Genomic DNA, 27,705 nt, shown 5'->3' on the forward strand with positions numbered 1-27,705 from the left:
GGAAGAGATCCGTTATATAACATTAACAAGAACAAATTGGGGTTTGAGAAAAATCCCTTTGGCTGTTGTTTATCCTTACAAAACTGTCATACATCGCGAAAAGTCGACCCTTTAAAAAAACTGCTTTGCATAACGACCGTCATGGAGAAAGTTGAATTAGGGGGGCGATCACAGCAAATCTGTCCCAGTGGAGATACTAGGCGAAGAGCAGCCAATCAGAGTGTTGTTATGATACTCAGAAAGGCACGATGGAGTCACAAACTCTCTGTAGAGCAGAGCAGACACACTAGGAGAACATTTCGGGGATATTACAGTGTGACTGAAGTGAGCTACAGGGCTTTTGCCCACCACCTCACACTGACAGCTGCCTGCACAGCTCTCACGGATTCCTCGGTGCCCGTCAGGGCGCACAATGACACCCAGCAGGTCACACTCACACTACTACACTAACAACCTGTACTTGACTCAATGCTACAGGCGCCATGTGCCTCCGCAGCCGTCCGGTTTGTTTGTAGTGTAAGCCGAGGTGAGGGGCTTCACGGTCAAAACATGACACCGAGTTACATAGTTATTAGACACACACTTACATCTCTGAGGACGGCGGTTGGCTACGGCAGAGGAGCGCGTGTCCGCACGCTTGTCCCATCGCGCATCCTGCCTCGCGCCTCCCTGGCTCACGCAAACAGCTGCAGTCAGGAGGACCTGCGGGGCGAGGAAACAGGAGGGAGCTGCCCGCGCGCTGGGAGGGGGTGAAGGAGGATAGACGATGGATGGAGAGAGAGATGGTTGGGTGCGTGTGCTCCTCTCGCCTCGTCTCTCCTCTTCTGTCTCTGTCTGCCTCTCTCCGGTCTGCTCTCCGCTGCTGTCTCCCTCTCGAGCTCTGACAGCGCGCGGGGATTGGTCGGGACCCGGTAACTGATACTCGAGCTGTGGTGAGCGAGGATATAACGGCTGAACGGAGAGGAAGAGAGGGAGGGGGCCGAGACAGGGAGGGAGAAACAGAGAGAGAGAGACAGAGGAAGAGAGCTCAGCCGGTAGTTTCACGTCCAACGCCACATGGACACATCAACGGACAAATATGCGTCAGTCAAACCGGAGCTGACACGTCACTCGCCCGCGTGCTCTGTCAGTCTTACTGCCTGCTCTTCCATGAGCGCCAGCCACAGTCATTCATCCGTGCACATCAAAGTTATATCTTCACACCTCAGGTGCGCATTTTCACACAACTCCCAGCACGCACACGCCTCTTCTTGCACCCTGAATCCAGCTTCATATATGCTGATCTGGGACCAGTGCAGAACTTCCTAACTTCCTCATTATAAGCCACATGTTGAACTGTACTCCAGTGTGTCTATCACGGGACACAGGTCTCAAGGTCCAACACAGATCCTCTGCCTTATATGGCCGTTCCAGTTCACGCAAGGCAAGCGACAGGGATTCACTACAAGAGCAATGCACAGTGAAACAGGAGCCTTTGACATGTTTGTTGACATTCGTGGCCTTTAAATATCCTTGGAGTGGCTTCAGATGTCCGACCTTTTCCATTCTAAGTTTTTTTTAACAATATATTCACATTCAACTTAAAGAAAGTTCCTATTTCTATTTAAACAAATGATAAACAGCATCTGATAATATCATACTCCTGTGTATCCTGCAGCTGCAGTCCACCTCCACAGGTGTTTTCAATTATTTACCTCCGCTCAAAGCTGTGTGGGCATGGAGGCTTACAGACGGTGATTGATTGACATCTTTGACACTTGTTGCATCTGTAAATCATCATCTCTATCATTATTATCAGTCAATGAGTTTGGTTGACCTCAGGAAATTTCCATCGTAGTTCCAACTCGTCCCTGGGCAGAGGACTAATCAGCCATAACTGCAAACACCTGTGTGAATGTGGGACTGCACCTTCATATTTTCCTTTTACCTGAGATTTAAAATTGGCCTGAAGTCTTTAACTTGACGAAGCCTAATTGGCCTGCCACTGATTAAAAAAAAAAAAAAGAAGGCACATTTCAAGTCAAACATTACAATTTGTCATTGCAAGAAAAACACATGCGTAACTTCGAACAATATGTGTCTGTTCCATTTTCCATAAGCCACATTGGTGAGCTGATATGCAGAAAAGCGGGACCCTTGAACTGGCGCACCTCCATGAAATGTAGCCATTATTAATGTTATCAAGCATGCTACGACATATCTAAATGCCTGCCCTGCAAAATGTTTATCTACACACTGAACATTGCACAGCACAACAGCTTACAGGGTGGCTCAGTACAGCTGACGATGTAACTGTAACAACATCTGTGACAGGCTAATGCAGACAGTTCACAGGTGGATTAGCACATTAAGCACTATTTTATCGTGTGCACTATTTCCTTATGTAATTCATGTCTCATGTCCTAGATTCTCGTCAATTTTCTTTATTGAACATATAGTTTGGAGGCAGCCTGAGAATTAAGAACTGATGGCCAATGACTGCCTTGGGTATACATGTGGTGTGCCTCTGTGCAGGGATTATATTTGATTATATTTCAGGTTCTTCATTTGATAAATTGTGTATTTTGTGTGACAGATATAAATTGGCATTACTTCAATGTCCTCTGTGGTGGTTACAGGCCTGCTTTGGCTGTATTTAGACCCCAGCAGAAAGTGTGTTTATTTATAATTTGTGGCATGTGGATCATCTCCATATCACTGTCTAAACAGATAAAATCTGATTTAAACCAGACTATCTCAGTGTAATAGAGGAAGACCAGAAGGAGTCCAAAAATCAGATCTGTTGTGCCTGTGTAAATATATCTCAGTATCTCTGTCCAACTCCCTCGTTTTTTATGTCTCTAGATACACAGTTGAGGCTGTAGAATGTCCTCGAACATCAATCCTATGTCAAAAAAGCAATTTATAAAGGGGTCAATTTCGGACCCAAGATGATGTTTTTCTTGTTCTGCTGTCACAGCAGGAAACCACCAGCCGGAGGCCTGTGGCACCTAATTCTGTGAAACACATATCGGGAAACAGAGAGGGACAATGCAACGTGTCTGAGAAGCCCTGAAAGTTTAATTGAGACATCTTAGGTCAAGCAGGAGCTGTCAATTACAAGTGAGGACAAGACAGAGAGACGAAGCAACATGGAGGGGGAGAAGACGGAGAAGAAGAGAGCATGACAGAGGACACGGAGAGTGGGACAGGAAGAATGCAGAGGTGAGGATGAAGGAAAAGGGTCAGGAGAGGAGAGACTATGGACCTTATTACTGACATGTCAAGTTTGCCAGTGTGTGTACGTGTGTGTGTGTGCATGGATGCATGCACACATGTCACATCTGCTGTGTTGGCGTACAGATCCGTGGTGCTCAGCTGTGCCTCGACATGTATTCGTGTGTGTGTTTGTCCAGTAGAACTTGTGCGCCTGAGGCCCCTGGTTCAGAACAGTCACTGTGGGCACTAACAGATCCTCCACTGGGACTCGGGTCAAAGAAATGTCTGCAATGGACTCTCAACACCAGCTGGAGAGAGTATTTATACCAGTGTTTTTTAAAAAAGGACACTCCTCTTGCATCAATAAATAAACAGCAGCAGCTGTTTGAATTTTTGAAGAGACTCAAGTGAAAAGGATACGCCTATTTTCTTTTAACTTTCTGAAATGCAAATCCAACATTTCCACAAAAAATCTCATTCAAGTTTGGATCTGATAACAATATGCTCGTATTAACAAGGCAGAGTCCACTGCCAAGCTTGTGGCTCTGCGAGGCTGTACTTTGAGCTACTGACAATATTAACATGCTGATAACTGTTACCTTTAATGCTTATCATGTTCACCGTCTCTGTTCTGATGGGAGTGTCGTTAGTGTTACAGGTATTTGCTCATGCACTAGTGTGGAAATCAAAATTTTGACCTGATAATGATACTACAGGAAAAATCAGAGGATCATCTAAGTTATTAGGATTCATCCACTGCAAGTGAGTGTCTGTGGGAATCCATCCAGTAGCTCTGGAGATATTTCAGTCTGGACTAAGCTAGAGACCAGCATTGGTATCCATAGGGCCACAGTGGGTAGTAGGCATTTGTGGTTGCAATAATATTATTAAAAAAAAAAAACTACAAAATCCTAAATAGATCAAGGTCAAGGTAAACTTTACTGTGTAAATATAAAATACACATCTTATACACTTCACATGATATCCACAAGCAAAATAGAGCCAGAGTAAACAGTATGCATGGTCCACATACCAGACCCGATAAGTACATGTCTCTTTTAGTAATCTAACTGCTAAAGGAACAAATGATTTGCTGTAATTTTGCAGGATTACAGGTGGAGAGGATAGGTATGATGTTTGAGGATGAGGTCATGAAGGTCACCTGAACCCCAACGATCCTACTTGCTGTCTTGATCTTGAAATTTGGCGCCATCTTGAACACAAACATTTCCAGAGGTACAGAACATTCTGGAGGATACGACGTTCTGCTGTCACTGAATCTTAAGCGATCATCAATTTCAACTAAGTCACCCGTAATCTTGTTAAGGAGAGCTGTTGTCTCTTTCCTTCTAAAAATAAGGACCATTTCTTTTGTTTTCTTATCACTGACCTAAAGATGATCTGAACACCTCTGGATAAAACCCTGTGTCTCCCTCTCACCAATGTATAGTGATGTTTAGGAACCCGACCAATGCTGTGTCATCTGCATATTTAAGATATGCGTGAGCTGAAGCAGCTGCTTGACAGTCACCGGTGCACGAGATGGGGCACAGAATGCACCCTTGGGGGGGCAACTGTCTTAATGATTTTGGGGGATGAGGTAGCAGAAGTTGTTAATCCACAAAACAAGTTTGGGATTTACCCCGAGATCCACCAACTTTCACACCATCAGGTGAGTTTGATGGTGTTGAAATCACTGCTAAAATCCACGGGCTCAGTTCTGACCAGGCTCTGAGTCTGTTCAAGGTGCTCACAGATGTTATTAATGTTATAAAATTTGATATCACCCTGTGGACAACTGTCAGCACTCACAGAGAGCTTGAAACAATTGAAGGCTTTCCAGTACGGAGAGGGATAGTAAGGGGCAGCAGCTGCAGTGTGACAGCAGCGTCTGACCAGTGCTCTGCAATAAAGTGCAGCGAAGCTTGTTTTTATGAGACAGGAAGTTCCCGTTGTTCCAGTCTGTACTCAAACACACCGAGCAGAGCTGCTGCTGTAAATAAGATGAGGCCGATGAGCGGAGCAGCGAGCCGCAGCTCTTGTTCATTTTCAAACTCTTAATATGTGATTGAAGCTGAAGCGACTCATTAATGTGGCCCTCGGGAGTCCCCCCCCCCCCATTAAAAACTGATTTGTTTATAAAAGAATAGAATTAGAGACGTTTCACCCTGACTGAGCCCAAATCAAAAAAGCGCAGTGATAGACACATGTACGTTGTTACAACGTGGCAGGAAAAAGCCAGAGTGTGAGCTTCAGTTTATGGCTCAGCAGGATCAATATCACCGCCAGACTCAGTGTTCGTCTCAGAGCAAGGTCTAATCAAGGTCTGTGAATCAGATAAGAACAACAAGACAACTCCCTTGACATCAACATAAAAGTTTAGCGGCCGTGAAGCTGAAATCCTCTTGTGATTCGACAAAGCTGCGCAGGGAAAAGAAACCGTGTCACACTTGAGCTGATTGAGTTCCCCGGGGTGTTGCTCCTGTATCAGCTCCTTGACTTGATTACATCAGATCCTGATTAGGCCTTCTGTCCTCAACCTGGAGTGTTTACAGACATTTATTGGCAAACCAGTCGTTAATACTTCCTGGAATTTCAAAGTGCCGACTGAATGGACACTTAATTATTTATGATCCTTTCTGTGCCCGTGGCCTGATTGGTAAATAGCTCTCTGTTGAGCGATAACGCTATCTTCCAACAGGCTGTGGTACAGTGACAGCGTGTGAGACATCGCTGTGAGCCATAGTGCCTGCAGCAGACACGTGGAGTGGCAGTATGGTTGTAAATGTCATATTGATGCATAAGGAAGAAAAGGATAGGTGTCTTGAAAGCTGCTGGTGAAATGCAGCCTGTGTGTCTCCTGTCCTTACCTGTCCTTCACATGCAAAGACTTACCCACTCTCTCAGTTGGAGTAGGTTCAAAATCACACACTGTGGGCCAGACTGGGAAAGGCTGGCAAAGCTGTAGATGTTTTTGTTTTTTTTTCTGTGTGTTTATTGCTTGTATCACTCTGTCCACTTCCCCTTTCAACAAATACGCACAGACATCTCCCTCCCGATCTCCTTGACAGTGTTAGTGCTCGATTTTGGCAGGAAAACAATCTTACCGAGGAAGCTGCATTACCCTGTCCAAACAACACAACCCTGCACCGTCACTTACACTTCTTCTCTTTCACGTGGGAATATAGAAACAATCCTCGACCAGCAACAAACGCTTAACATGACCTATTTACATTTTCCGAACAAGTGACATCTTGCAGCCACGCAAATAATGGCTGTCCTCTCTCAGTAACAAAGCCACAAGCAGTGTGACATTACTATTCTGTGCAGGGAGTTGATGGAGTTGCGGTGTAAGTCGGGGTGGATGTTAAGGCATACAAAGTGTATTTGTTTGACACCGGAGACTGCACTTTGCATCATGTCTCTTACAGTTTGTTTCTCTAAACTGCATCCTGGAAAGGCTCAGTCATTCACAAGCAAGGATGGAGCGAGGTTCACCATGTAGTGAACACATGATTGTATGAAGGATATTACTACATGAGCTCAGGGACACTTTGTGAAACTGTTGTCAGTGAACACACTTTGTTTGCAAGTGTTTGCATCCTGTTAATATTTATGTCCCAACTTTTTTAGAATTAGAGTTCAATGAAGAAAATCTTTGCCTGAGCTTAAACCTGCACAAACTGAAACTCTAATATTAACTCTGTTGTACCTCTCTGTTTGGTCTCCACCACCTCATTAGGGTCATTTGGGTCTTTAGTTGCTAAATGCTCCATTATGTTCGCTAGCTAGTTGCTGACTTTCTGTCTTATTGTAGCTTTTTGACTGTCTGTGTCTGGAAACGTTAATGACAGCAGTGGGAATGAACCAAAACAGCAAAGCTGGGAGCCACAAACCCAAAACCATACACTCCAAAAAGACCTATAGAGTTGCTGTCCAATCAGCTTAGGGTTCATCACTAAGTGCAAACCCTGCCACATACAATTAGTCATGTGATCCATTGTTAATATAAACAGACTGACTAAAGCTGCCTTAACCAACTAGTTTCAGTTGCCTAAACCTCTTGAGCAGCAAACTCTACCAGAAGTCCTTGTAGGAACAGTTGTAGATCATTTTGGAAAGCACAAATCACACGACTTACCGTTTAGGTGTGACGAATTGTTGGAAATAAATCGAGTTTGAGAAATCGAGTTCCTGTTGAGCTCACATGCTTTTCAGACATTTCTCACTCCTCCTATCTATCCCTCCTTATCTTAATCTGTTCCTTTCTCTGTCTGTGCTCGCCTCCCTTCTTCCCCTCCATCCTCCCTCCCTCCATCCCTGCTGCACTTGCTTTAATACCTTCCTGTAGCCCACAAGCCCTGCTTCTTCTTTCCCCCTCCTTCCTTCCTCCCTTCCTTCCTTCCTTCCTTCCTTCCTCCCTTCCTTCCTCCATTCTTCCATCCTGCCATTCCCAGCACATGTAAGCCTCTTCTCACAGCCATCCAAACACAGCATTAGCTGGAAATCCTATGGGCGCTGCCATCTTCACTTGATCTTTTGCTGGTTTTATAGCAGCGAGCCTGGTGTTATCCGAAACTCAGGGCTGAGTTTTCCCCCAACTAATTAAACCTCTTCTCAAAGTGTTCATCCTCCACATTTGTGCTACCTTGCTCCAGTTCAGGCCAGCTTGCTCAGGGCTAAAAGTTACTCCACATGAAGGTGCCTTTCTGAAATAGTCCAAATAGCTAGGATACACTGGTTCTTGCATTGTGGCTACTTTCATTAGCCTCCATAATGAACAGAGACATATCTTCCTGTTTACACTTAAGGCTCATGTATGTTTTACTTGCAGTCAGTCTCATAATGACTGCACATGCATACTGTATGTACTCCATGTGCTTACAGTATCCCTGCATATTTCGCCATGATCCTTAACTGTGCTGACATTACTCTGGCCCCTCTAACTACGCTGGAGAACATCAAGTTAATTACATTATGTGAGCAGATACAGGAAAAAAAACACACAGAAAAGTGATGCTCAGCACAATATTATACATCTCCTTTCTGTGCACGGTTTTCTGTGTGCATATTCTAATGACTTCCACAGCCAGTCCACTTTTCATGCATAACTTATTAGGATATCAAACAGGGCCTAAGAAGTTTTATTGCAAATCAAGATACAAGGTGGTGAATTGTGCTTGATTTAAGGACAAAGGTTTCTGGGACATTGTAACTGCTGAACTCTCTTGGAATCCAGAGTGAGTCCCATATTCTATTATTTACAGATTTTCTAATCATCTATATGATTCTAGTCACTGTCATTTAATATCTTCGGATGGGAGGATTACAGCAGAGAGGTCACAGACTCATCCAGCAGTCCTACTGTACCTGGTCAGAAGCTTAGTCACTCTTTATTAAAGACTCCCTAAAATGTAAACTGTTGACTGACTGGTTTGTGTCGGAGCAGGAGACCTGAGGCAACATAAACGTTGCAGTGTCATGCAGTGCTTCATTTGAAATGGAAACTTTTATGAGGCTATGTTGTGGAACATTATTCAACAAAACCTACAGTGTTTGAGTTTAATGTCAGCACAAAGCCAGCTGACCGCAGTTAGTCATGTGCTGAGTCCATCGCTGCCACAGTTTCACATCGTTTGCCGTTAACGTTCACTCTCACAAGGCTTCATTCTTTCACTCTCTTCGCTTGCGTCCACTCCGTAGCTTGAGCTTCATTTTCTGGGGCTCAGCCAGGGGCACAGCACCACACATGGTGCAGGGCTCTGACATATTTTCAGTGAAATCGTTTGAACCCTACAGGGGGACAAATACGACAGTCCAGCTATCACCAGGAGCACACAGTCTTGATTTTGAGTTAATTTAATTCTGCCTCTACGTTGTCCTCGGCAGGCTGAGGGTGCTCAGCGGACTCACAGCCCCTGAGAGTCATTCAAGAGCCCCGTATTGCTTTACAAATGCCTGGAAGACAGACAAAAAAATAAGACTTTAAAACTGACTTTGTTCTCCAGACCAACAGAAAGGAGCCGAAGCTTTTCTCATCACTTTGTGAGTGGTGTGTGTGTATGTGTGTGTGTGTGTGTGTGTGTGTGTGTGTGTGTGTGTGTGTGTGTGTGTGTGTGTGTGTGTGTGTGTGTGTGTGTAAGAGGGAGAGAGACCATGAACTGTGTGATTGCTCCATCACCTGGGAGTTATGGTCAGTCTGGCCTGTCATAATATCCTCTCTGACTGCATGCCCTCGGATTGTCATTCCCACTGAGTTTGTTGTGTGTGTGTGTGCGTGTGTGTGTATGTGCGTGTGTGTGTCAGGGGGAGCCAGATGGCTGCTGGCTGACTTAGCAGCATGAATTAAAGGAAATCATATGAGACAGTTGTGCTTATCTTTCCATTAATACACTTCAAAAAGAGTGCCTGATACGCACACCGCCCCCCACCAATCACACAAACACACACACAGACACACAGAGACACACACACACAGAGACACACACACACACACACACACACACACACACACGCACACACACACACACACACACGTTCCCTGCATGTACATCAGTGTTTGGAGGCTTTGTGGATTTGATCGTCTAAATTTCTTTTACGGTTCTTTGAACAGTACTCGACCACCTGGTCTCGCTGCTCATTCATTCGTTATTAATGTTGATGTCAAGAAAATTAACAATCATGCTTGATTGTAAGCCCCCCTTTAGTAGCGATCCAGCAACGCTTGTGCATCAAGTTTGATTTTGTCCCACACTGTAAAGAGTTCACTATGGCTTTAATGGGTAATGATAGTTTTGTAACTAATCATAGGTGTGGACCCTTAACATTGATGAAGTCAGACAGGTTTGTCACATGGTTTGACCAGGGTGAAAGTTGAGTGAAAGATGCTTTACTCTTTCAGTTTTCTCCCATGATGTCTATCATATATAGTATCTGTAATAGTTATGATACTATTGTAAGGCCGTCTTGCTGTTAGCGTAAAGGTGGGGTGAGTCATTCTGGAGGAAGATTGTTGATATTTGCTGAATTTGAAATTCAGCAAACATCTGCTCATGGTCTGTTAGCTGTCCAATCTGTGTGTGCACTGAAAGAAAATCTTTTTTGTGTATACAGCTCTGTAAATGGGAAACAGACGAAGCGGACTGGACCGAGCCGCACAACGCTATTCCAGCCAATCAGCAAACAGGTGGCGTTCATGCTCCTGCTGAGGAAGGGGAGGGGAGATTGGACAGTGAATGTGGCATGTGAACATTGTGAAACTCATTGTGAAGGAGAGATGACAATATCAACAATCTTTCTCCAGAATGACTCGCCTCACCTTCGACCTCACAGACTTCATTGATTACTGTTCTGTGTTGAGCTCATATTTGACAGATTTCTAGAAAATGTAGTTTGAAATTGTATTTTCTTTCATGTGAGTTTGAATTCTAAAGGAATGTAATCCATCATATCTTGATTGTGATTGTTCACATTAAATATTTTTCCACTTACAAACAGGCCTGGTTATGGTAAAACGTGTGAAAACTAACATTTTGTTTCATGTTATAAGATAATAAAGTAACTACCTCATGCTGCAGTTACCATCTGTATCACTTACACTCATGGGAATGTAACTGTCCAGAAGTCATCATCCATCACCTCTGCGATCACCCGCTGCACACATGTATGGTGTCTGCTCTGCGGCCTTTCTGGCCTGCCGGTTCCTCTCTGCTGAGCCCACGCCAACTGCGCTTGGAAGGTCTCTGTCTTCAGTCAGCACGTCCTTCAGCTCTTTGGCTGCCATCATGACAAGCACCGACCCACCTCTGGCCGCAGAGTGATGCAGCTGCTTCCATGATAGAGGTTTTGAATGGGGTCCATGCAGGCTCCACGTCAAGTTCGCAGGGAGATGAGAGATGAAATCATTCTGGACAAAGTCTTGAAGGTGTTCGCAGCAAACCCTTGCTACATTTGGGCCTGCCAGGCAGCTCCCCAAAAACCTGATCCAACTCTTACTGACAGTCCGGCCTGTTTCACCTGCATGTCCAGAACAGTCTGTGAGACTCTTGCCAATGAAACAAAGTCTTTCACTGAGCTTTGGCTCAGTCTGTCCTCGTAAAATGAACATGTAAGACACATCTCTGATTTCCAGCTTGTTATACTCAATCAGAGGCTAAAACAGAAACGCTGACAGCACTTCTTCTCAAAAGTCATACTGGAAGACTTTACTTCTTTAGGGGTTTTCCTCTTTGCAGCACAAAGCCACATTAAGCCAAACCTCTTATTCACATGGGGAAAGCTTTCAAAGACTTGTTTGACATTTTATTTCAGGAGTTAGATGTGAAGATCAATACCCCTCTTGTATCTGCACCTTAAGTAATGAAGCTAGAACCTGGACGCCATTAGCTTAGCATAGCAATTGAGACTGAAAGAAGCGCGAATCAGGGTCTTAATATGCACACTATAAATATTTTTTGGCAAAGAGCAGCAGGACGTGTTACCCAAGAAATCTGAGATATAATCATATCTTACGCAGTATATACCTGATAGGGTGGTGTTTCCTCAGGGAGAACCTTACTTGCATCTTTTTGAGGAGAGTACACGCATTATTTAAGTTTCCATGAGTTTAACAATGTGTAAACAGATTTACGTCTCTGCAACATGAGTAGCACACGCACGCACGCACGCACGCACGCACGCGCGCGCGCACACACACACACACACACACACACACACACACACACACACGACTACATTTGACAAAATTGAACTCTAACTTCAGTCAGGGTGTTACAGCCAAGTTAACTTTGTTTAATATGAACAACATACCTGAAAAATGGGAGAAATAATCACAAGAAAATAGCCAGACGTCCCTTAGATAGCATTGCAATGTGGGATTGTTAGTATAAAGTAGTGCCCAAGGCATGGACTCAACTGGACAATGTTTACTGAGGTAATAAATCAAGTTTCTCATAAACTTACATGCAATCATACTTCTACTAGATTCGCCCCCTGCTGGCCATTAGAAAGAATGCAGGTTTAAGGCACTTAACTTTTCTGTGGATCCACCCATTAAACGGTCTATGGCTCCATTGTAGAGTTTCTGATGGCACTAACACACTACACAGTAAATAGGGAGCGATTTCAGACACAGCTTATGAGTATGAAATATTTCAAATTGAACTTTTGAACTTAGAGCCTGGCAAGCTGTTACCCCGTTTCCAGTCTTCATGCTAAGATAAGATAAGCTAATTGCTTTCTGACATGAGATCTATACCCAACTTACAGACAGGAGAGTGCCGTCAATCTTCTCATTTAAAGCAAAGATGTGAATTTGACTCAAATTGGAAATCACAGTAGACACCAGTTAACCTCACAAACAGCTCAGCCTTCAAGTTCTTTTAGGCCTAAATCTAACACTAAATCTGTCTTTGGTTACATTTAAATACTAGAAAACCTGCAATTACAGCAATTTAGTCTCTTCTGCATTTAACACTATCATCTGTATCAAACAATAAAAGTGGAGATTATCCCTGAAGTGCAAAGCAATGTAAGCTAACACAGACAGACGCTCAGGCGTCAGAGTCTCACACAGATGGTGGCATTTGTTGGAAAAAGCTGATACGTTTCTGCGGCTTAGCGGCAGCATCGTACAGCACTGTGCTGTACATATGTGCTGAGACACGCACAGTGAAATGAATAATGAAGTTGGAAGAGAGGGATGAGGGTGGTGACTCGGCAGAAAAGAGAGAAATAGAGGATTAGGCTACAGCGTCAAAAGTTCTGCGCACATTAAGAAAACTGGCAGAGAAGTTTGAAGAATCATAATGGAGTTAGACTGTGGAATTACTGTAGTTTGTCTGTGTGTGTGTGATTTAGGATACAGTCTGGGTTATTTTCAGCCCCTGTGAATTGTATTTTTAATACCACCCCCCCCCCCCACCCCACCCCCCTTTACTGTGTGCAGACTTTAGCCCTTTTCCCAAATAGCTTATGTAACTCAGTGAGCATAACCCGAGACTAGACACACACACACACAAACACACGCACACAGGAGAGGGCCCTGTGGCTACATCATCTGCACGGTCTCTCTCTATTTTCTCTCCCGTTCCCTGAACAGCACCCATGCTGCTCTTTGTGCTCGGAGTGCTGATCCTAACTGCAGACATATGATGCATGAAGGCCTCCCTTGTCTGTGCTGTGTCCGTCTTTATGACTCATTTTTCAGCACAGTGGCTCAACCGCTGTCAGAGTGCTATCACAGGTTATTATGACACAATCCACACAGGTGTGCATGAACATACCATGAAAGATGCACAGATAAGCCCAAGGCTTGGTTCACAATTTCTGAGTCATTTTTAAAACAGGAAATGTAGAAATTGGATTGTAGAATAAGGATTTAAAATACTAAATTTAGCTGTATTCAGTTTTTACTGCATTTGTGGCCTATAGATGACCAAATCTGGACAGCACATGTATATTACAAGACATACTGATCATTATCTCAAGTTATCACTTGACTTGATGTATACAACACAGCTGTTAATCAAGGTTTTACTGTGTTTTACTTATATCCTCCTCTAAGTAAAAACATTCAATTTCGAATGTGAAATGTCTGAAACATGTGACCACAGCTTGTAAAAAGCCTTTCAGCACATGATAAACGTCCATGAAATCTGTGTCCCTTCCAAAAAAGCACATGTAGACACTGAGCAGTGATTTCAGACACAATGATGGATTAAGTGTTCCTTTGAGTTAAGAGAATCCCCCAACTCCTTCAGATAAATAGAGCACTTTAAAACTCCGGAAGATTATCTCAAAAGCGGGCTCAGCTCAAGAAAAGTTGACTAATGTTGTCACAGAACAGTGACCATGTGTGCAATAAGAGGAGATAAGATAGAACTTTAATAATCCTGAAGGAAATTCTTGTGCCAGAGATCGTCTAAAAATGACAGCGACAGTAAGAATTAAAACCACACAGTCATGAATATAAAGTGTCAAAGGGGTAGATTATAATGTCTGCACCATTTCATCAGATGGAAATACTTTACATGCATCCTTTTAAACACATTTCTCTAAAAATTCAGTGTGGTTGCTGTGATATCCTGTGCAAACTGTGAGCCCTTGACCAGATTTTGAAAGAAAGCTTTGTTCCACTTTGACCAGTTTGTCCACATAACATGAGTTATAATGACAGTGGCTGTCCTGGAGTGTGGAGGGCCAAAGAGGGCATTAGGACGTCAGTGAAATACGCAAACACAACACAGTGACGTGTCATCTGTGTGCCCAAGGGAGCCAAAAGAGAGGAAAAATAAGAGGAGACAACATGGACGACAAGAAAAAAAGGTGGACTCACTGTCAAAATATTTAAACCGACACGTTTTATTCATGCCACTGTGTCAGGAGAGAAACGTGCTCGCCAGCATACAGATGATACTAGCCCACTGCTACAGCAGCTGCCTTTACAATGCAGTGACATCATCTGCCCTGCAGCCTCTGTGTGTGTGTGTGTGTGTGTGTGTGTGTGTGTGTGTGTGTGTGTGTGTGTGTGTGTGTGTGTGTGTGTGTTCATTCATCAAATCAATAAGGTTTAATTAAACTGTACAGTGATTAAGGGCCAGATTCCTCAGTCTGTCAGCTTGTGCACATCCGCCGTCTCACTCACTCACACACACACACACACACACACACACACACACACACACACACACACACACACACACACACACACACGCACACACACACACACACACACACACACACACACACACACAACTGGTGCACTAGCCCACAGCATCTTCAGAGTGACTAATCTACTATTAGCACTTGTCTTCCAGGCCCTCCCTTCCTCCTTCTCACCACTCCCTTCCTCCTCCTCCTCCTCTGCTCCCTCTCCTCCTCCTCCTCTCCTCCATTGATTCTGAGCTGAAGGGGTTTTCTGACTGTTAGCGTTCATCTTCTTAAAAATAACAATGGTGATTATGTGAAATGACAAAAGCTTAATTCATCTTCTGTTACTTTGCGTATCCCCTGCTGTCACTTTTACTCCCACCCCATTCTCCTCTCTCCACATCCATCACCTCTCTTTATTTACTCCTCATTTTTCCTTCCTTACCTCCATGTTTTCTCAATCTTCCTCTCCCTCCTGTACTGTCTCTTATCCCTTTTATACCTCCACACATTGACATTCTCTCTCTCCCTCTTTGCAATTTCTTCTCTTCCTCCCTCCAGTCCTCCTCCTCCTCCACCACCACCACCACCACCACCACCACCACCTCCTCCTGCTGAGTCCCTCCATGGTGATTGTATCTATGAGATAAGCTGGGTGTCAGACACAAAATGTTCTCCAATTTCTCTGTATCTGCTGCTGGTTAGAAATGGGCAAAATGAGAGATAAAGTCAAAGAATGACAACAGGAGTGAAAGGGAGGAGGAAACGGAGTGAAAACAACAGAGATCCAGACAGACCGGTACTGTGGAGGAGAAGACAGCAGCAGATATGAGGTGAGCATATGGAGGAGGAAGACAGAAAGGCATTTACATTTTATACTGTTCCCATCAGTCATCCAGAGAGCAACATTAGAATAAGCCTAAAGGAACAGTGTGAGAACATTCTGGGAAATAAACTTCTTCTTAAATGCACAATAGCTTTAATACCACAATGCATACTTTATTTTAGTTTATTCTTACTTACATGTTTTTATAATGCTTTTATTTTATTGTCATTATATGGGATTCTGTTTTGTGAAGCACAGACTGGAAATGGTAAACAGCTAGCTTGGCTCTGTCTAAAGTGAACAAAATCCTCCTCCCAACACCAGCCAAGAAATAGTTTTACCCTCAGCTCCTCGTAAAATGGCAACCCATCATTTGGGACGAATTTTAAAAACAAGATATAAGCTGTTCGTCACATTCGTCGACTCCTTATCTGCTGCCTCTCTCCATCTCAACTGCTCACCTGCTCTGCCTGCACTCATGACCATTCAACTATGCCCAATCAACTGACGCTCACCTGGGACTCATCTCCAATCAGTGCAGTACTGAAGCAGCTCTCTCGCACTCAACTTTTGCCAGATTTGTCTTCGCTTTCATGCAAGACTCTTCGGCGCTCTTCCTCAGATGGCTTTCCCGGTCTCAACCCTGCCTGTCTCTGACCTCCTCTGTAAACCAGCCTGTTACAGTGTGAATCATTGGGGCTTTAGAAGAAATTTGGGACAGAGCCAGGCTAGCTGTTCCCCCCTGCTTCCAGTCTTTGTGCTAAGCTAAGCTAACCAGCTGCTGGTTGTAGCTGTACAAACTTAAGTGAGATTAATCTTACCGTCTAACATCTCTCTTAAATTTCTAATGTTGCATGAGGCAACAGTCGAATTATATAGTAAGTATAAAAGTATCACTGCTATCATCAGAGACAGCGATATCAGGATTTTGTTACATGATGATGTTTTAAAAATGTCCATCCATCCATCCATCCATCCATTTTCTATGCCGCTTATCCCTTTTGGGTCGCGGGGGGGCCGGAGCCTATCTCGGCTGTCAACGGGCGAGAGGCGGGGTACACCCTGGACCGGTCGCCAGCCGATCGCAGGGCACATACACACAACCATTCACACTCACACCTAGGGGCAATTTAGAGTCACCAATCAACCTAATGAGCATGTTTTTGGTTGGAGTGCCCGGAGAGAACCCACGCATGCACGGGAAGAACATGCAAACTTCACACAGAAAGGCCCGACCTGGGAATCGAACCTGCAACCTTCTTGCTGTGAGGCACGCGCACTACCTGCTGCACCACCGTGCAGCCTGTTTTAAATGTATTTTATAATAAATGTTTTGTTTGTTAGAGATCAGGTTGATAAAAAGATGGAGGACAGTGTGGATGAAAATGACCATTCATAGCATGCACACCAAACCTCTGAGTGATATTTGGTTGCGGCACCTCTCCTCTTCAGCCAGGCCAGGACAGGACAGCTCGCCAGTCGTTGTCTGATTGATTGTGCAGAACAGGGGAAAAGGAGAGCAGTTACCATGGGGACGAGGAGAGGAGAGGAGAGGAGAGCCTTTTCTCCCTTTTTTTTTTTTTTTTTTTTTTTGGAGGACCAGTAATTGGTGATAAACTTAAAGGGAGGGGCTGGAGGGCGGTAATCAGACGCAGCGAAGCACGACGGCTTTCGCAGAACCCAAGAAGTGCTGCAGGACTCAGTGTGTGTGTGTGACACAAAAGTCAGTTTGTGTGTGTTTAAGGTAGGAAAGAATGGAGAGAAGATTGTGTGTGTTTTCCAATCAGCTGGAGGTGACTGAAGACAAGGTGTTAATGAAATATATAAAAGGAAGCTGTTCACATGATCTGCATCCAGCTGAGAGATGCTCCACATGTCACTGCAGACCATCATCATCATCATCATCATCAGGATCACGCAAGTTCACTCCATTTTCATTTGCAGCTGCAGCCTTCAGGAGCTGCTGCAGGGATAAAAAGAACGACGCAAACACACCAACACACATGCACACACCTAAGAGCGACAAACAAACAGCTGAGAGTATAGAGTGGGATAAGGAGAGCAGCGTATATTTATTTCTGTGTCAGAGCCAGGAAATACACAGCTACATAATATATGTCCCTCCATGCCTTATAGCTGCATGTTTTTCATGTTTCTTTAAGATTTCATAGCCCCTGGAGGAGCTGCATTATCTTACATTTCACCTTGAAGGTCAAAGAGCAGAATGACCAAGCATTGTGTGTGTGTGTGTGTGTGTGTGTGTGTGTGTGTGTGTGTGTGTGTGTGTGTGTGTGTGTGTGTGTGTGTGTGTGTGCTGATTGTATGCTGGGGTTCAGTGTTGCTGTGAAAGAAGGCCTGTATTTGAGATTCTCCTGTCATGGGATTGTAGATGAAAGTTTCCATTCCTCTGGACGCTGTAATGACCTCTCATCTCCTGTTGTCTTCCTGTAAAAGAGATTTTCAGATTGTGTTTGTCGGTTTGTTGAGGACTGGACACACTCATCCTGATCTTTGTAATACTACAATCTTACACAGCAAAGTCTCTGATTCAGTTCCATACAGGGACTTTTTGGCGTGTTTTCCTGTCTGTATCTCCACTATAAACTACCCAGAATGCCAATTTCTTTTTAAGAAAACCTCAAGCTGTGATGATATTGCAGCATCCCAAGAGGCCACGTGTGGTGGAAAGCCTCCCAGGCATGCAGGGAGGGAACAGATTTATGCAGAGTAGCCTCTGTTTCTGTAACAATACTGGTATTTTTGTGCTTTGAGTTGACCTACAGCTCTTCTGTTGTTGTTTCAGCCAGTGTTAGGAGTAAATATGGGCATAAGCGTTGTGAGGTGTAGCTTTTGGGTCGCACCTTCAGATGAACAGCGTAGTCTAGATCAGCTGCAGGCCTGCTCTATGTTTGATAGGTAAACATGTTCAATTCAGATCAATACTTTGCATCTGGCTGCTGACCTGAAAGAGCTAATGAATGATCTGCTGCACCAATTAATTAAGGTCTTGTGTAAACATCATTTTGCATCAATATTTTGCTCAGTAGCTACAGTACAAAGTCTCTCGGGATAAACTTCCCTCTCTCTCATCTCTCCAGCTGTCGTTATCTTTTCACCATCTTGTTAAGACGTTCCCTTGATGGGGATGGAGATATGGAATAGGTTGTTTAAAATCTCAAAAACCCTTAAATTGAGGTCAAAATTATGTTCGGCCCAGTCCCATTAATTTAAGCCACAATTCAGACAATAGCACAGACAAGAGTTTAACATGTTTTATACAGTAGTTAGCGAGTATTGTTAGAAAACTGTACCATCCAGCCACATTAATGCCTTTAGAGGAGATTCTACCTTTGATTGAACTACAGGTTCACATTTTTTTTTCTGCACCAAAAGTAAATGAGAGAGCCGATCTGACTTTTTTTGACCTCCCGTGTCTCAATATCTTAATCTAATTGACAGGTTTTTTGAGGATCCAGTACATGATGAAGAACAAAAAGCTTGAGAGAAGGCAGATGTTCTTCCCATCTCACCTGCACACGTCTCATCACAGCTCTTCAATCCCCCTGACGGCTGCTTAAGTCAACGTGTGCTGCTGAACTTCAGCACTGAGACAACAGCCTGTTGTGCTGCCTTCAGAACACGTGAACCTCCTGATGCAGCTACGATATCTCCAGCACAGCCTACGGATCTGAAGTACAGAGAAAATACAGCATGGCCTCTCACAGTAATGCTTTTTGTAGTCAAAATTCTGCAAGGATCAACACCTTTGATGTGATCTGTGCCTGCTTGGCTGGTTTCCTTGACAGCACAGCGGACCATTTTTGTGTCTGAAATGATTTCATCTGGGACCCAAAAGGAGAAAAAAATGTCATGAATGCGAGCTGAACAAACAGATCCAACGGATTATATCTGCAAAAGTTGTCTAAAGCTCATGTGGTGAATTGGAAAGTTTTACAGGTGGGTGGCTGCAGGATCTGGCAGGGGGAGCAAGCACAGGGCGCAGAGTAATTATCCAAATCTGGACTGATGCCTCATGGAGCTAAACACTGCAGGTGAATGGAGAAGGTGCAATGAAGGACGCAAGATAAATACGGTTTGTAGGCTGATATCTACAGTATGCCACAGATGGCTGGAGTGCAGTACATGACTGATTAGCTTTTTAGATCATCTAAGGGCTGCTGAGCAGGTAGAGCAGGTGAAGGTGTTTGCTTTTTAAACTTTATTTATGCTTCCCCTTCTGTACCAAATGATAGCAGAAAGTGTTTCATGCTACCATACAGCAAATGATGAGAAGAGATCCAAACAAAGACAACACTTGGTGTAAGAATTACAGAGTAAATCACATAAGTTTCATTGAATTGGTGTGATTGGCTGTGTTTGTTGGAATAAGGCTGAAATGAATTAGTGTTGGCGCAGGGCCAGTGAATGCATCATTCTGTTTGTCAGACAATCATCTGCCAATACCATTTACCACAGCTCATTCATTTCAAGCTGCTTGTGAACAAATTGAACAGTTTTTTTTTTTTTTTTTTTAATTAAAATCAATACTTGCACAGGCTATTTCCAAATCTGTTCAGATAAGTTAATCAAAATTCAGAGTAACAAGTTTAGTGACAATTTCAGGGTCCATTGTGTAAGATTTGACAAAGAGGACAAAGCAGGTAACAGCTGTGGCCAAATCCCTTCAATTACTGCCAAGATGTCAGTTCAGAATGAGCATGAAATAAAAGAAGAAAAAACACTGGGATTGAATATATTGCTGCTGTATTTGCTGCTGTGCTGTCCAGCCTGAATTCGGTTCTGTTGGTTATGACGATGCATTTTCCAGCTAATCCAGGATGGCTTTTAAATAATTGATTTGTCTGGAGAAGTAGCAGAATAATCCCTAACCCAGGTTATCAGAAAAAGAGTAGAAGATAAAGTTACTAAGAATGGAAATACTCAAGGAAAGCACAGATACTTTGAATTTGTCCTGAAGTGGCAGCGACAACCCTTAATCCAACAGTCCTTGAGTAAATGTACTTACAGTAAGTACATTCCACCACTGACCTTTGAACAATGTGCGCGGCGTGTCACTCTGCACTCAGACCCACATATGCTTTTCACTGCTGACTAGGTTCAGGCTGAGCTTCACATCAAAGAAGCTTCTGCATCTGCTGATGCAGCGCAGCATGCAGCAAGAGCCAATTTAGGTGTCACTCACTCACGCTGCTCTTGTGGCTGTGTGCACTGAGTGGAAATGAAGAAAATTGGCTCACACAGGTGGAAGTGCAGATTTCTGTGGGAGGCTGGCCGCTGCTCTAGTCCACCCTATTGTTTGTCTATTTCAGGAGCTGTGGCACACTGTGCTCAATGAAAATTTACATTCTATTTTTGGCAGCTGGCAGGTGGTCCTGCCACCCTGCACGTCTGCCCCTGAAGCTCAGCTCCTCAGTTTTGAATTTATCTCCGTCTTCCATTGCTGCCCCCTCTCTGAACCACACTGTCTCCATGCCTCTGCTTTATGCAACCGCTGCTGACCTATGTAGTAAAGGCCATTTCGGTGTGTGTGTGTGTGTCTTCTTCCCCCAGTGGGTCTCCTGTGCATGTGTGTGTGAACAGTATAGTGAGGGCCTCCTGTGTGTGAGTACCTTACGGGGCTCTCCGGTGTGTGTCTGGAGGTACAGAGTGACCCTGATGTGTCAACTCTGCTTAGGAGAATGAACGGAGAGCTGGTGGACCACCGTGACTCACATGCACTCTCTCTCACACACACACACACACACACACGCACACAAAGGAAACCCCCTTAGGGCTCTCCCTATGATCACTGCACCCCACCCACACACACACGCTCTTGACATTTTCCTCGAAGCCCATCTATAGGCTTCCAATTTATGGCTGTAGCACGACATTGTCACGAAACCCGCAGGCCTCACAAAACTTTCTGTCCCTATACATTTGTGTTTACTGTAAATGCACGTGTGTGATGTGCTGTGTGCATGTTTGTAGCCCAGCTTGTCTTTTCACAGTTACCCTGCAGGGCAGATTAGAGCTTGACTGTGTGTGTGTTTGTGCATTAATTTCATAAAAGTGCTGAAGAGAAACAAGTGGATTACCATGAGGGCAAAGCAGCGCTGCAGGGCATCAACCTTTTGGAAAAACACATTTTTTGGAGATTAAAAGGAGCCATGTGACTCGGCACTATAATTACATGCACGTTCAGAAAGACACAACATGCGCACACAATTAGCTGAACGTGTTTATTAAGAGTTTGGGAGATGCAAAATCAGTAAAATGCAGAGTAACAGATAAGGGCGACACTTTCACGCTTTGTTTGACAACACTGAGTCACTGTTCGGAAAAAGGTCTATAGACTCCTCACATGTGTTCAAATTAGCTATAGATAGAAATCAACAAATAATTAATTGCATAAGTATTCACCCAACATGGCTGCAGGCAAGAAATTGTGTAATACACCAAAAAGGGATCATTTGTAATCCTTTGACAGGTTACTGTTAAAAGAGCTTTAAGATCCATCAGAAAGAAAATGAGACAACTGGAACTTTGCCTGGAACACCTGTGTAAGGGCACTTAGAAAAATCCAACAAGAAGCCTGTGGACACTGCGTGATGGAGGGAACAATGAATACAACTGGTGCTTCACCAGCCGCTGCTTTACAGCTGCTCACAGGATTCACAATGTTTGCCAGAGGGCATGTAGGAGACTGTGACACACCGCGGAGTAAGACTGCCCTGTCTGATGAGGTCCCACAGTCAATTCAATCCCAAGTTTGTGGTCGGACTTAAAATTGACTGTTGCAGTGCTCACGGCTCCCATGCAGCTCAACAGAGCTTACCGAGTAAATACTTCTGCAAATACTTATTTAGTGTGTCATATTTTTACCTAATTTCGATCGATTTGTAAATACCTGCTTTTACTTTCTTTCATTATCTTACTCTCTCTGACTTACAGTAATCCACTATGATTTAAAGCTGAAAACAACAGAACATTTTATACAGAGAGTGTACTACGCAGTCTTCTCTCGGCTCCTGCTGAGGTCTGGGCTGGAGGGCCACACGGACACGCACGCACACACACACTCACACACACATTACATATACACATTATTCACACACACTGTTCTTAAAGGTGTTTAAAACTAACATTAAGATGAATGTCATGATGTCTCAGCAGCAGAGGTGGAGCAGCTGCAGCACAGCAGCTAGCGTCCTCTGCTGTCCAAATAAATAAGAAATCTTTACAACAGGGAGAACCGACAGGCGGCACACAGGCAACACTACAGGGTAATGACGACGGGCAGCTCAATTCTGCTGGTGACACAAAGAACATTAGATTGTGGTGCACTTTGATTCGTTTCTTGTGCTTACAGATTGGAACCTGTGTGCCCTGTTTCGGGGTTCTGGTGAACAAACTGTAACAATGTACTGTTGCAAAGACTCTATGTTGTGCATAATGAACATTAAAAAAAAGACATTTAGTCCATTTGTGACTAATTCATAATCTGAAACTTCATAAATACTGTTGGTTAATAACAAAATGCCCATGTGCTGTATATTGCCTCTGAGCATCACAGGCTCTAGAAAAAGACCTATAGAGAGGAGGCAGTGCTGTGACTGTGACAGAGCAGGAAGAGGAGGGAACGCGGGGGGGGCAGGCAGGACTACTAATCAGCCCGGGGCAAAATCATTGTTTTCAATTAGTGAATATGGTTTGAAATGGGACTTATTTGATGCACACTTTGTTTCTGAGTAAGGGCCAACAGTAAATCAAGCACTTGTCTTATTATATCACATATTCCACCAATTTCAATTTCAGAACGTCATTTAGCCCTCAGCGTTCCTCTTTTAATCTTGAAGAAAGTCTGTGTTTTGCAGCACATGCCTCTCCTTCCTTCACTCGCCAAAAGACACAATTTCATAGAACAAGCATGTCAAACTGGTCCACTTGTATGCACAAATATGCAACTCTGACCAAATTTTGCACAGTACTGGCAAAAGTCCTGCGGAGTAACAGACACGGATCCGTCACCTGTCCTTTCTCAGCGTTCGTCTCAGTCCCGGTCTTGGTCCCTCTGGAACAAAATCGCGTCTCCTATGACGTCAGCTTTGCTTGCAAGAGCAATTTTGAACAGCGTGATTATCCCAACAACTCTTTGAGCATTAGTACAGACAAACAAGATAAAAACAACATTATGAACAGATTCAGCTACAACTGCAAGTCAATAAACTTCTATCTTCTATTAAAAAAATGCTAAGCACTCGATGCTAGTGCCTAGAATAACTCAAATACATCAAAGAAATTAAGGTTCATGCCTCTGTCCCATAATGCAGTGCAGTTGGGTGCAGACTTGTCACACATGAAGCTGGAAGCGAGTTAGGAAATCTTCAGGGTGACTGTGGTCCATCGAACTGTCTCTCTTTCACTGTTAATGCCACAGCTCCCAGCTGCTTCTACTGTACATCGAGTCAAGTAAATTCATTTGTGCAGGAGAACCAGTGGAGGTTCTGTTTGACATGTCATCCTGTTGTCTGTTTACTTGTTCAGTTCATTTTCACAAGGAGCAGACGGCAGTGTAAGCCCATAATCCACCTACAGTATGAGTGTCCGTCATTCCGGTCCTCAGTCGCAGGATGATGATGTCACTGGAATGTTCCGAGGTCAATGGAGGCCGACTGCCTGCCCTTTAATGAAGAGAAAACCAGAGAGTCAGGATTCAAATCAGCGCTGTACCTCCTAAACCTTTGAATTCAGAAATATTACCACCATTTATTTGTATATGTTTTTAATCTCTGTAGTTAACCAACATGCAGCTTTTATCCCTGAACCTAAAACCAGCTTCACAGCATTTTCAAAGTCCCCTGAGAGGTCAAGCTTAAAATTTTCATCCAGACTACAAATGTCTCGGAGCCATGGCAACCAGATATGAGGCTGCTGAAATGATGTGGACTCAATAAGCCGTGGTCAAGAGAGCAGATAAACGCAGATACGGAGCCTGACGGACGAGGCAACAAATCAGCTTAAACCAAGAGAAAATGCCTTCTCTTTAGAACGTTATGACATACCAACTTCAGTGCACTCTTGCATTATACAATACTCTAACACAAACCTCTTAATGCTCCTCGGGCTGCATCTAATTATTGTTTTCATTATCTGTCCAATGCATTCATTAGATTAATCCATGAATTACATATATTGTATGTAAAATGTCAGAAATTTGTGAAAAATGCAAATCAAAAGTTGAAGTTCCACAGAGTCCGCCACATGGTAACAATATGTTTCTACAAGAGCCCAGAATGGACAAATCAAACACTGGCTCTAGAAAAGACCTTGCACACCCAGGAAGACTGGTGACCACTGTGTGGAAGCTAATGGGATATCCAAAGGAAAGGGAGGGCAGGGGTATTCAATCGCCACTAGATGTCACTCAAATGATCATATCGACTGATGAGCTTGATGCAGCTCACACAAACTTCAGAATAGACTGACCTCTGAGTCAACATGTCTTTAATTTGAAAATGGTACATAAGGCACATAGAATCCACCTTCTATGTGAAAATGTCTTACCTGTCATGCAGCGACCATTATCGAACATCTCTAAAGAGCTGAAAGATAAACAACAGACGGGGTTATGACAGGGAGGCAGATGGACAGATGGGAGAAACCCAGAGGTGTAGAAACAGAGAGAGGTGAAGACAGTGATGGGCTGTAGACAGGAGGGAAATGCAGGGCGATAGAGATGAAGAGGCAGGCGGGTGGTAACTGCATATCTTAACAACAACAGAAGTGTGAAGAAGAACTTATTTTGAGTGTGAGAGAAAAGAGGAAGAGAGATGTGGTGATAAACATTAAAAAAGTCACACCAAACACTGCGGGTTCACCCTGAGAGTCATAAACTGGAGCAGTCATCTTCTCTCTCTCACACACACACTCATACACACTTTATGTTGAACATGAGACATGTCAATATGCAGTGAATCTCTCCTCCACACACCCACAAATATCCTGCAAAAACCCGCCTTCTGCTGCTGCCCCATCACCAAAGCAATCACACCCCCGTTTCTCGTCAATACACTGACCAGATGAGGATCAATAGAAAATATGCAGAAGGCAACAACACAGCAACCCCGGAGTCGAGTTATTGCCGAATTCTTATGTGCCTCTGCAGTTGGCAGCAGACTAATGAGAGGCGTGTGATGGCTGGAAGCAGCAGGAGGAGACAACTGCATCGTCAGACTGAGGGCATTTGGTCCCACAGCACCAAGACGGGCTGTAGAGTGAATTATTTTAGATGGCTGCAATCACATCTTATGTGAAAATAAGAGGACAGATGGAGAGGGCAATATTCATGTTGTTGAAAAGGTCTGATTTAAAGTCAGCGTGCTTGAAATGTAGTCCAACAAACCAACAGTGATGTTGGTCAAACACTTGCCAAGTACACAACTCTGTGAGCTGATGTGACAGCAGTGCTGTGAAGCAGTGTTAACCATAGTTTGCCTGCAGGCATTACTTCACTTCAAATGTTTCAGCCTTTGTTTTTGTTGCTCTTGTGGTGTTTTGAAGCTTTGGCAGAGCCTCGCCAGAATAACTCTTGCTGAGATTGTTTTGTTGGTTCTCACTCCAAACCTCCTCCAGTATGAAGATGCTGCCATCTACTCCTCTTCACATCATCTGGATTCTCAAACATTTTTAGACCCAGACATAAATTGGCAATTAATTATTTTGTCCTGGAATCCAGGCTCATGAAAACACGCTCAAGTCTCACAAGTAAGAGGCTAAAAATCTATGTTTGGTCAAAATGCACAGTTTAAGAACCCAGATTCAGTCATGATGAAGTAAATCAAGATGAATCATGGAACAGAGATCATTGATTCTGCACAGGTGCAACCCCCTGCCCCTGTCCCCCTTTTGGCTGGAGTAAATAATAAGTCAAGTAATGAATGTGCATGTTTTTACTGGAGTGATGCAGAGTTTCTCAAGCACAGTCATATATCTCAAATATTTCAACTATGTGGAATTCTCAATAGAGTTCTGTCCTCCAACTGCAAAGTCCACATTACACAACCAGCACACATTCAGTGCAAATTTGTTCTCTTCTTCGCTGAGGACTAAGGTTGAGGTTCTGGCCCACCTGTGCAGCATGAATGTCTCTGATTAGCCGGCAGCTTTTACAATGAGCTTCCAGGCTTGTCCTAGATTAGTCCCAGTGATTGATAGGTTGACTCACAGCAAGCGGGTCTTGGCTGAAAGCTGCGACGCTGTTCCGCATCTCATTCTCACTGCCACGCAGCGGTATCAGTGACACGTTACCATGACGCGTGTCCGGCAATGCGCGGCTCGCCCGGATCTGCTGGAGTCCGTCCTGAGGCCACACGTTGCCATCGTACTTTAGCGAGAAAAGGGGGAGAGAAAGAAGAGATTTTACAATACTGCCAGCACATTGAGGAAAAAGATTTTAAAGCATGTTGCTGTGCTATTTAAATTGTCCTGTTGATGTATATTCCATCCCATAGTGCTGTGTCATCACTATTGCTCAGGACCACTTCCAAAACTACTGGTCTAGTTTTTATAAGCCTTAAAGATTCATGTTCAGTGGAAACAAACTGTGAAAGGTCAAGATTCAAGACTTCTGAATTATTGCAAATACCAGAATTACAGCCATAAATTAAGTGTATTACAGCCTGTCAACTTATTGTGTGTGTGTGTGTGTGTGTGTGTGTGTGTGTGTGTGTATGTGTGTGTGTGTGTGTGTGTGTGTGTGTGTGTGTGTGTGTGTGTGTGTGTGTGTGTGTGAGAGAGAGAGAGATCGCACCTGGATACTGAGAAAAGTAGCATACCACTCCCTCATCTCTGGCTGGGTGTCACAGCAGAGATACCTGCAAATAAAGAGAGGGTGATGAAGTGAGGGAGATAAAAATCAGGAGGTTGTGTGTGTGTGTGTGTGTGTGTGTGTGTGTGTGTGTGTGTGTGTGTGTGTGTGTGTGTGTGTATATGTGTGTCTGTGTGTTTGTGAAGAAGTCAGAGCATTTGGA

The 27,705-nt window shown here is 43.9% G+C and overlaps 2 protein-coding genes across 3 annotated transcripts in view; both read right to left on the reverse strand.

The window, feature by feature from the left end:
* LOC139336002 (cGMP-dependent 3',5'-cyclic phosphodiesterase) overlaps positions 1–914 on the reverse strand; it is a 143,784-nt gene extending 142,870 nt beyond the window's left edge. The window contains exon 1 of the mRNA XM_070969828.1: positions 588–914. Within this exon, the coding sequence (XP_070825929.1) occupies positions 588–646 (59 nt within the window). The 5' untranslated portion in view covers positions 647–914. The remainder of the gene's footprint in view (positions 1–587) is intronic.
* Positions 915–21,903: 20,989 nt separating this feature from the next.
* LOC139336097 (arf-GAP with Rho-GAP domain, ANK repeat and PH domain-containing protein 1) overlaps positions 21,904–27,705 on the reverse strand; it is a 48,671-nt gene continuing 42,869 nt past the window's right edge. For both annotated transcript variants that reach the window (XM_070969990.1, XM_070969991.1), the window contains 4 exons: positions 27,486–27,549; positions 26,901–27,059; positions 25,241–25,278; positions 21,904–24,357 (listed from right to left, as the gene is read on the reverse strand). In XM_070969990.1, coding sequence (XP_070826091.1) covers positions 25,258–25,278; positions 26,901–27,059; positions 27,486–27,549 — 244 coding nt within the window. In that variant the 3' untranslated portion in view covers positions 21,904–24,357; positions 25,241–25,257. The remainder of the gene's footprint in view (positions 24,358–25,240; positions 25,279–26,900; positions 27,060–27,485; positions 27,550–27,705) is intronic.

The sequence above is a fragment of the Chaetodon trifascialis genome, chromosome 9 (assembly GCF_039877785.1).
Source record: "Chaetodon trifascialis isolate fChaTrf1 chromosome 9, fChaTrf1.hap1, whole genome shotgun sequence".
NCBI lineage: Eukaryota > Metazoa > Chordata > Actinopteri > Chaetodontiformes > Chaetodontidae > Chaetodon > Chaetodon trifascialis.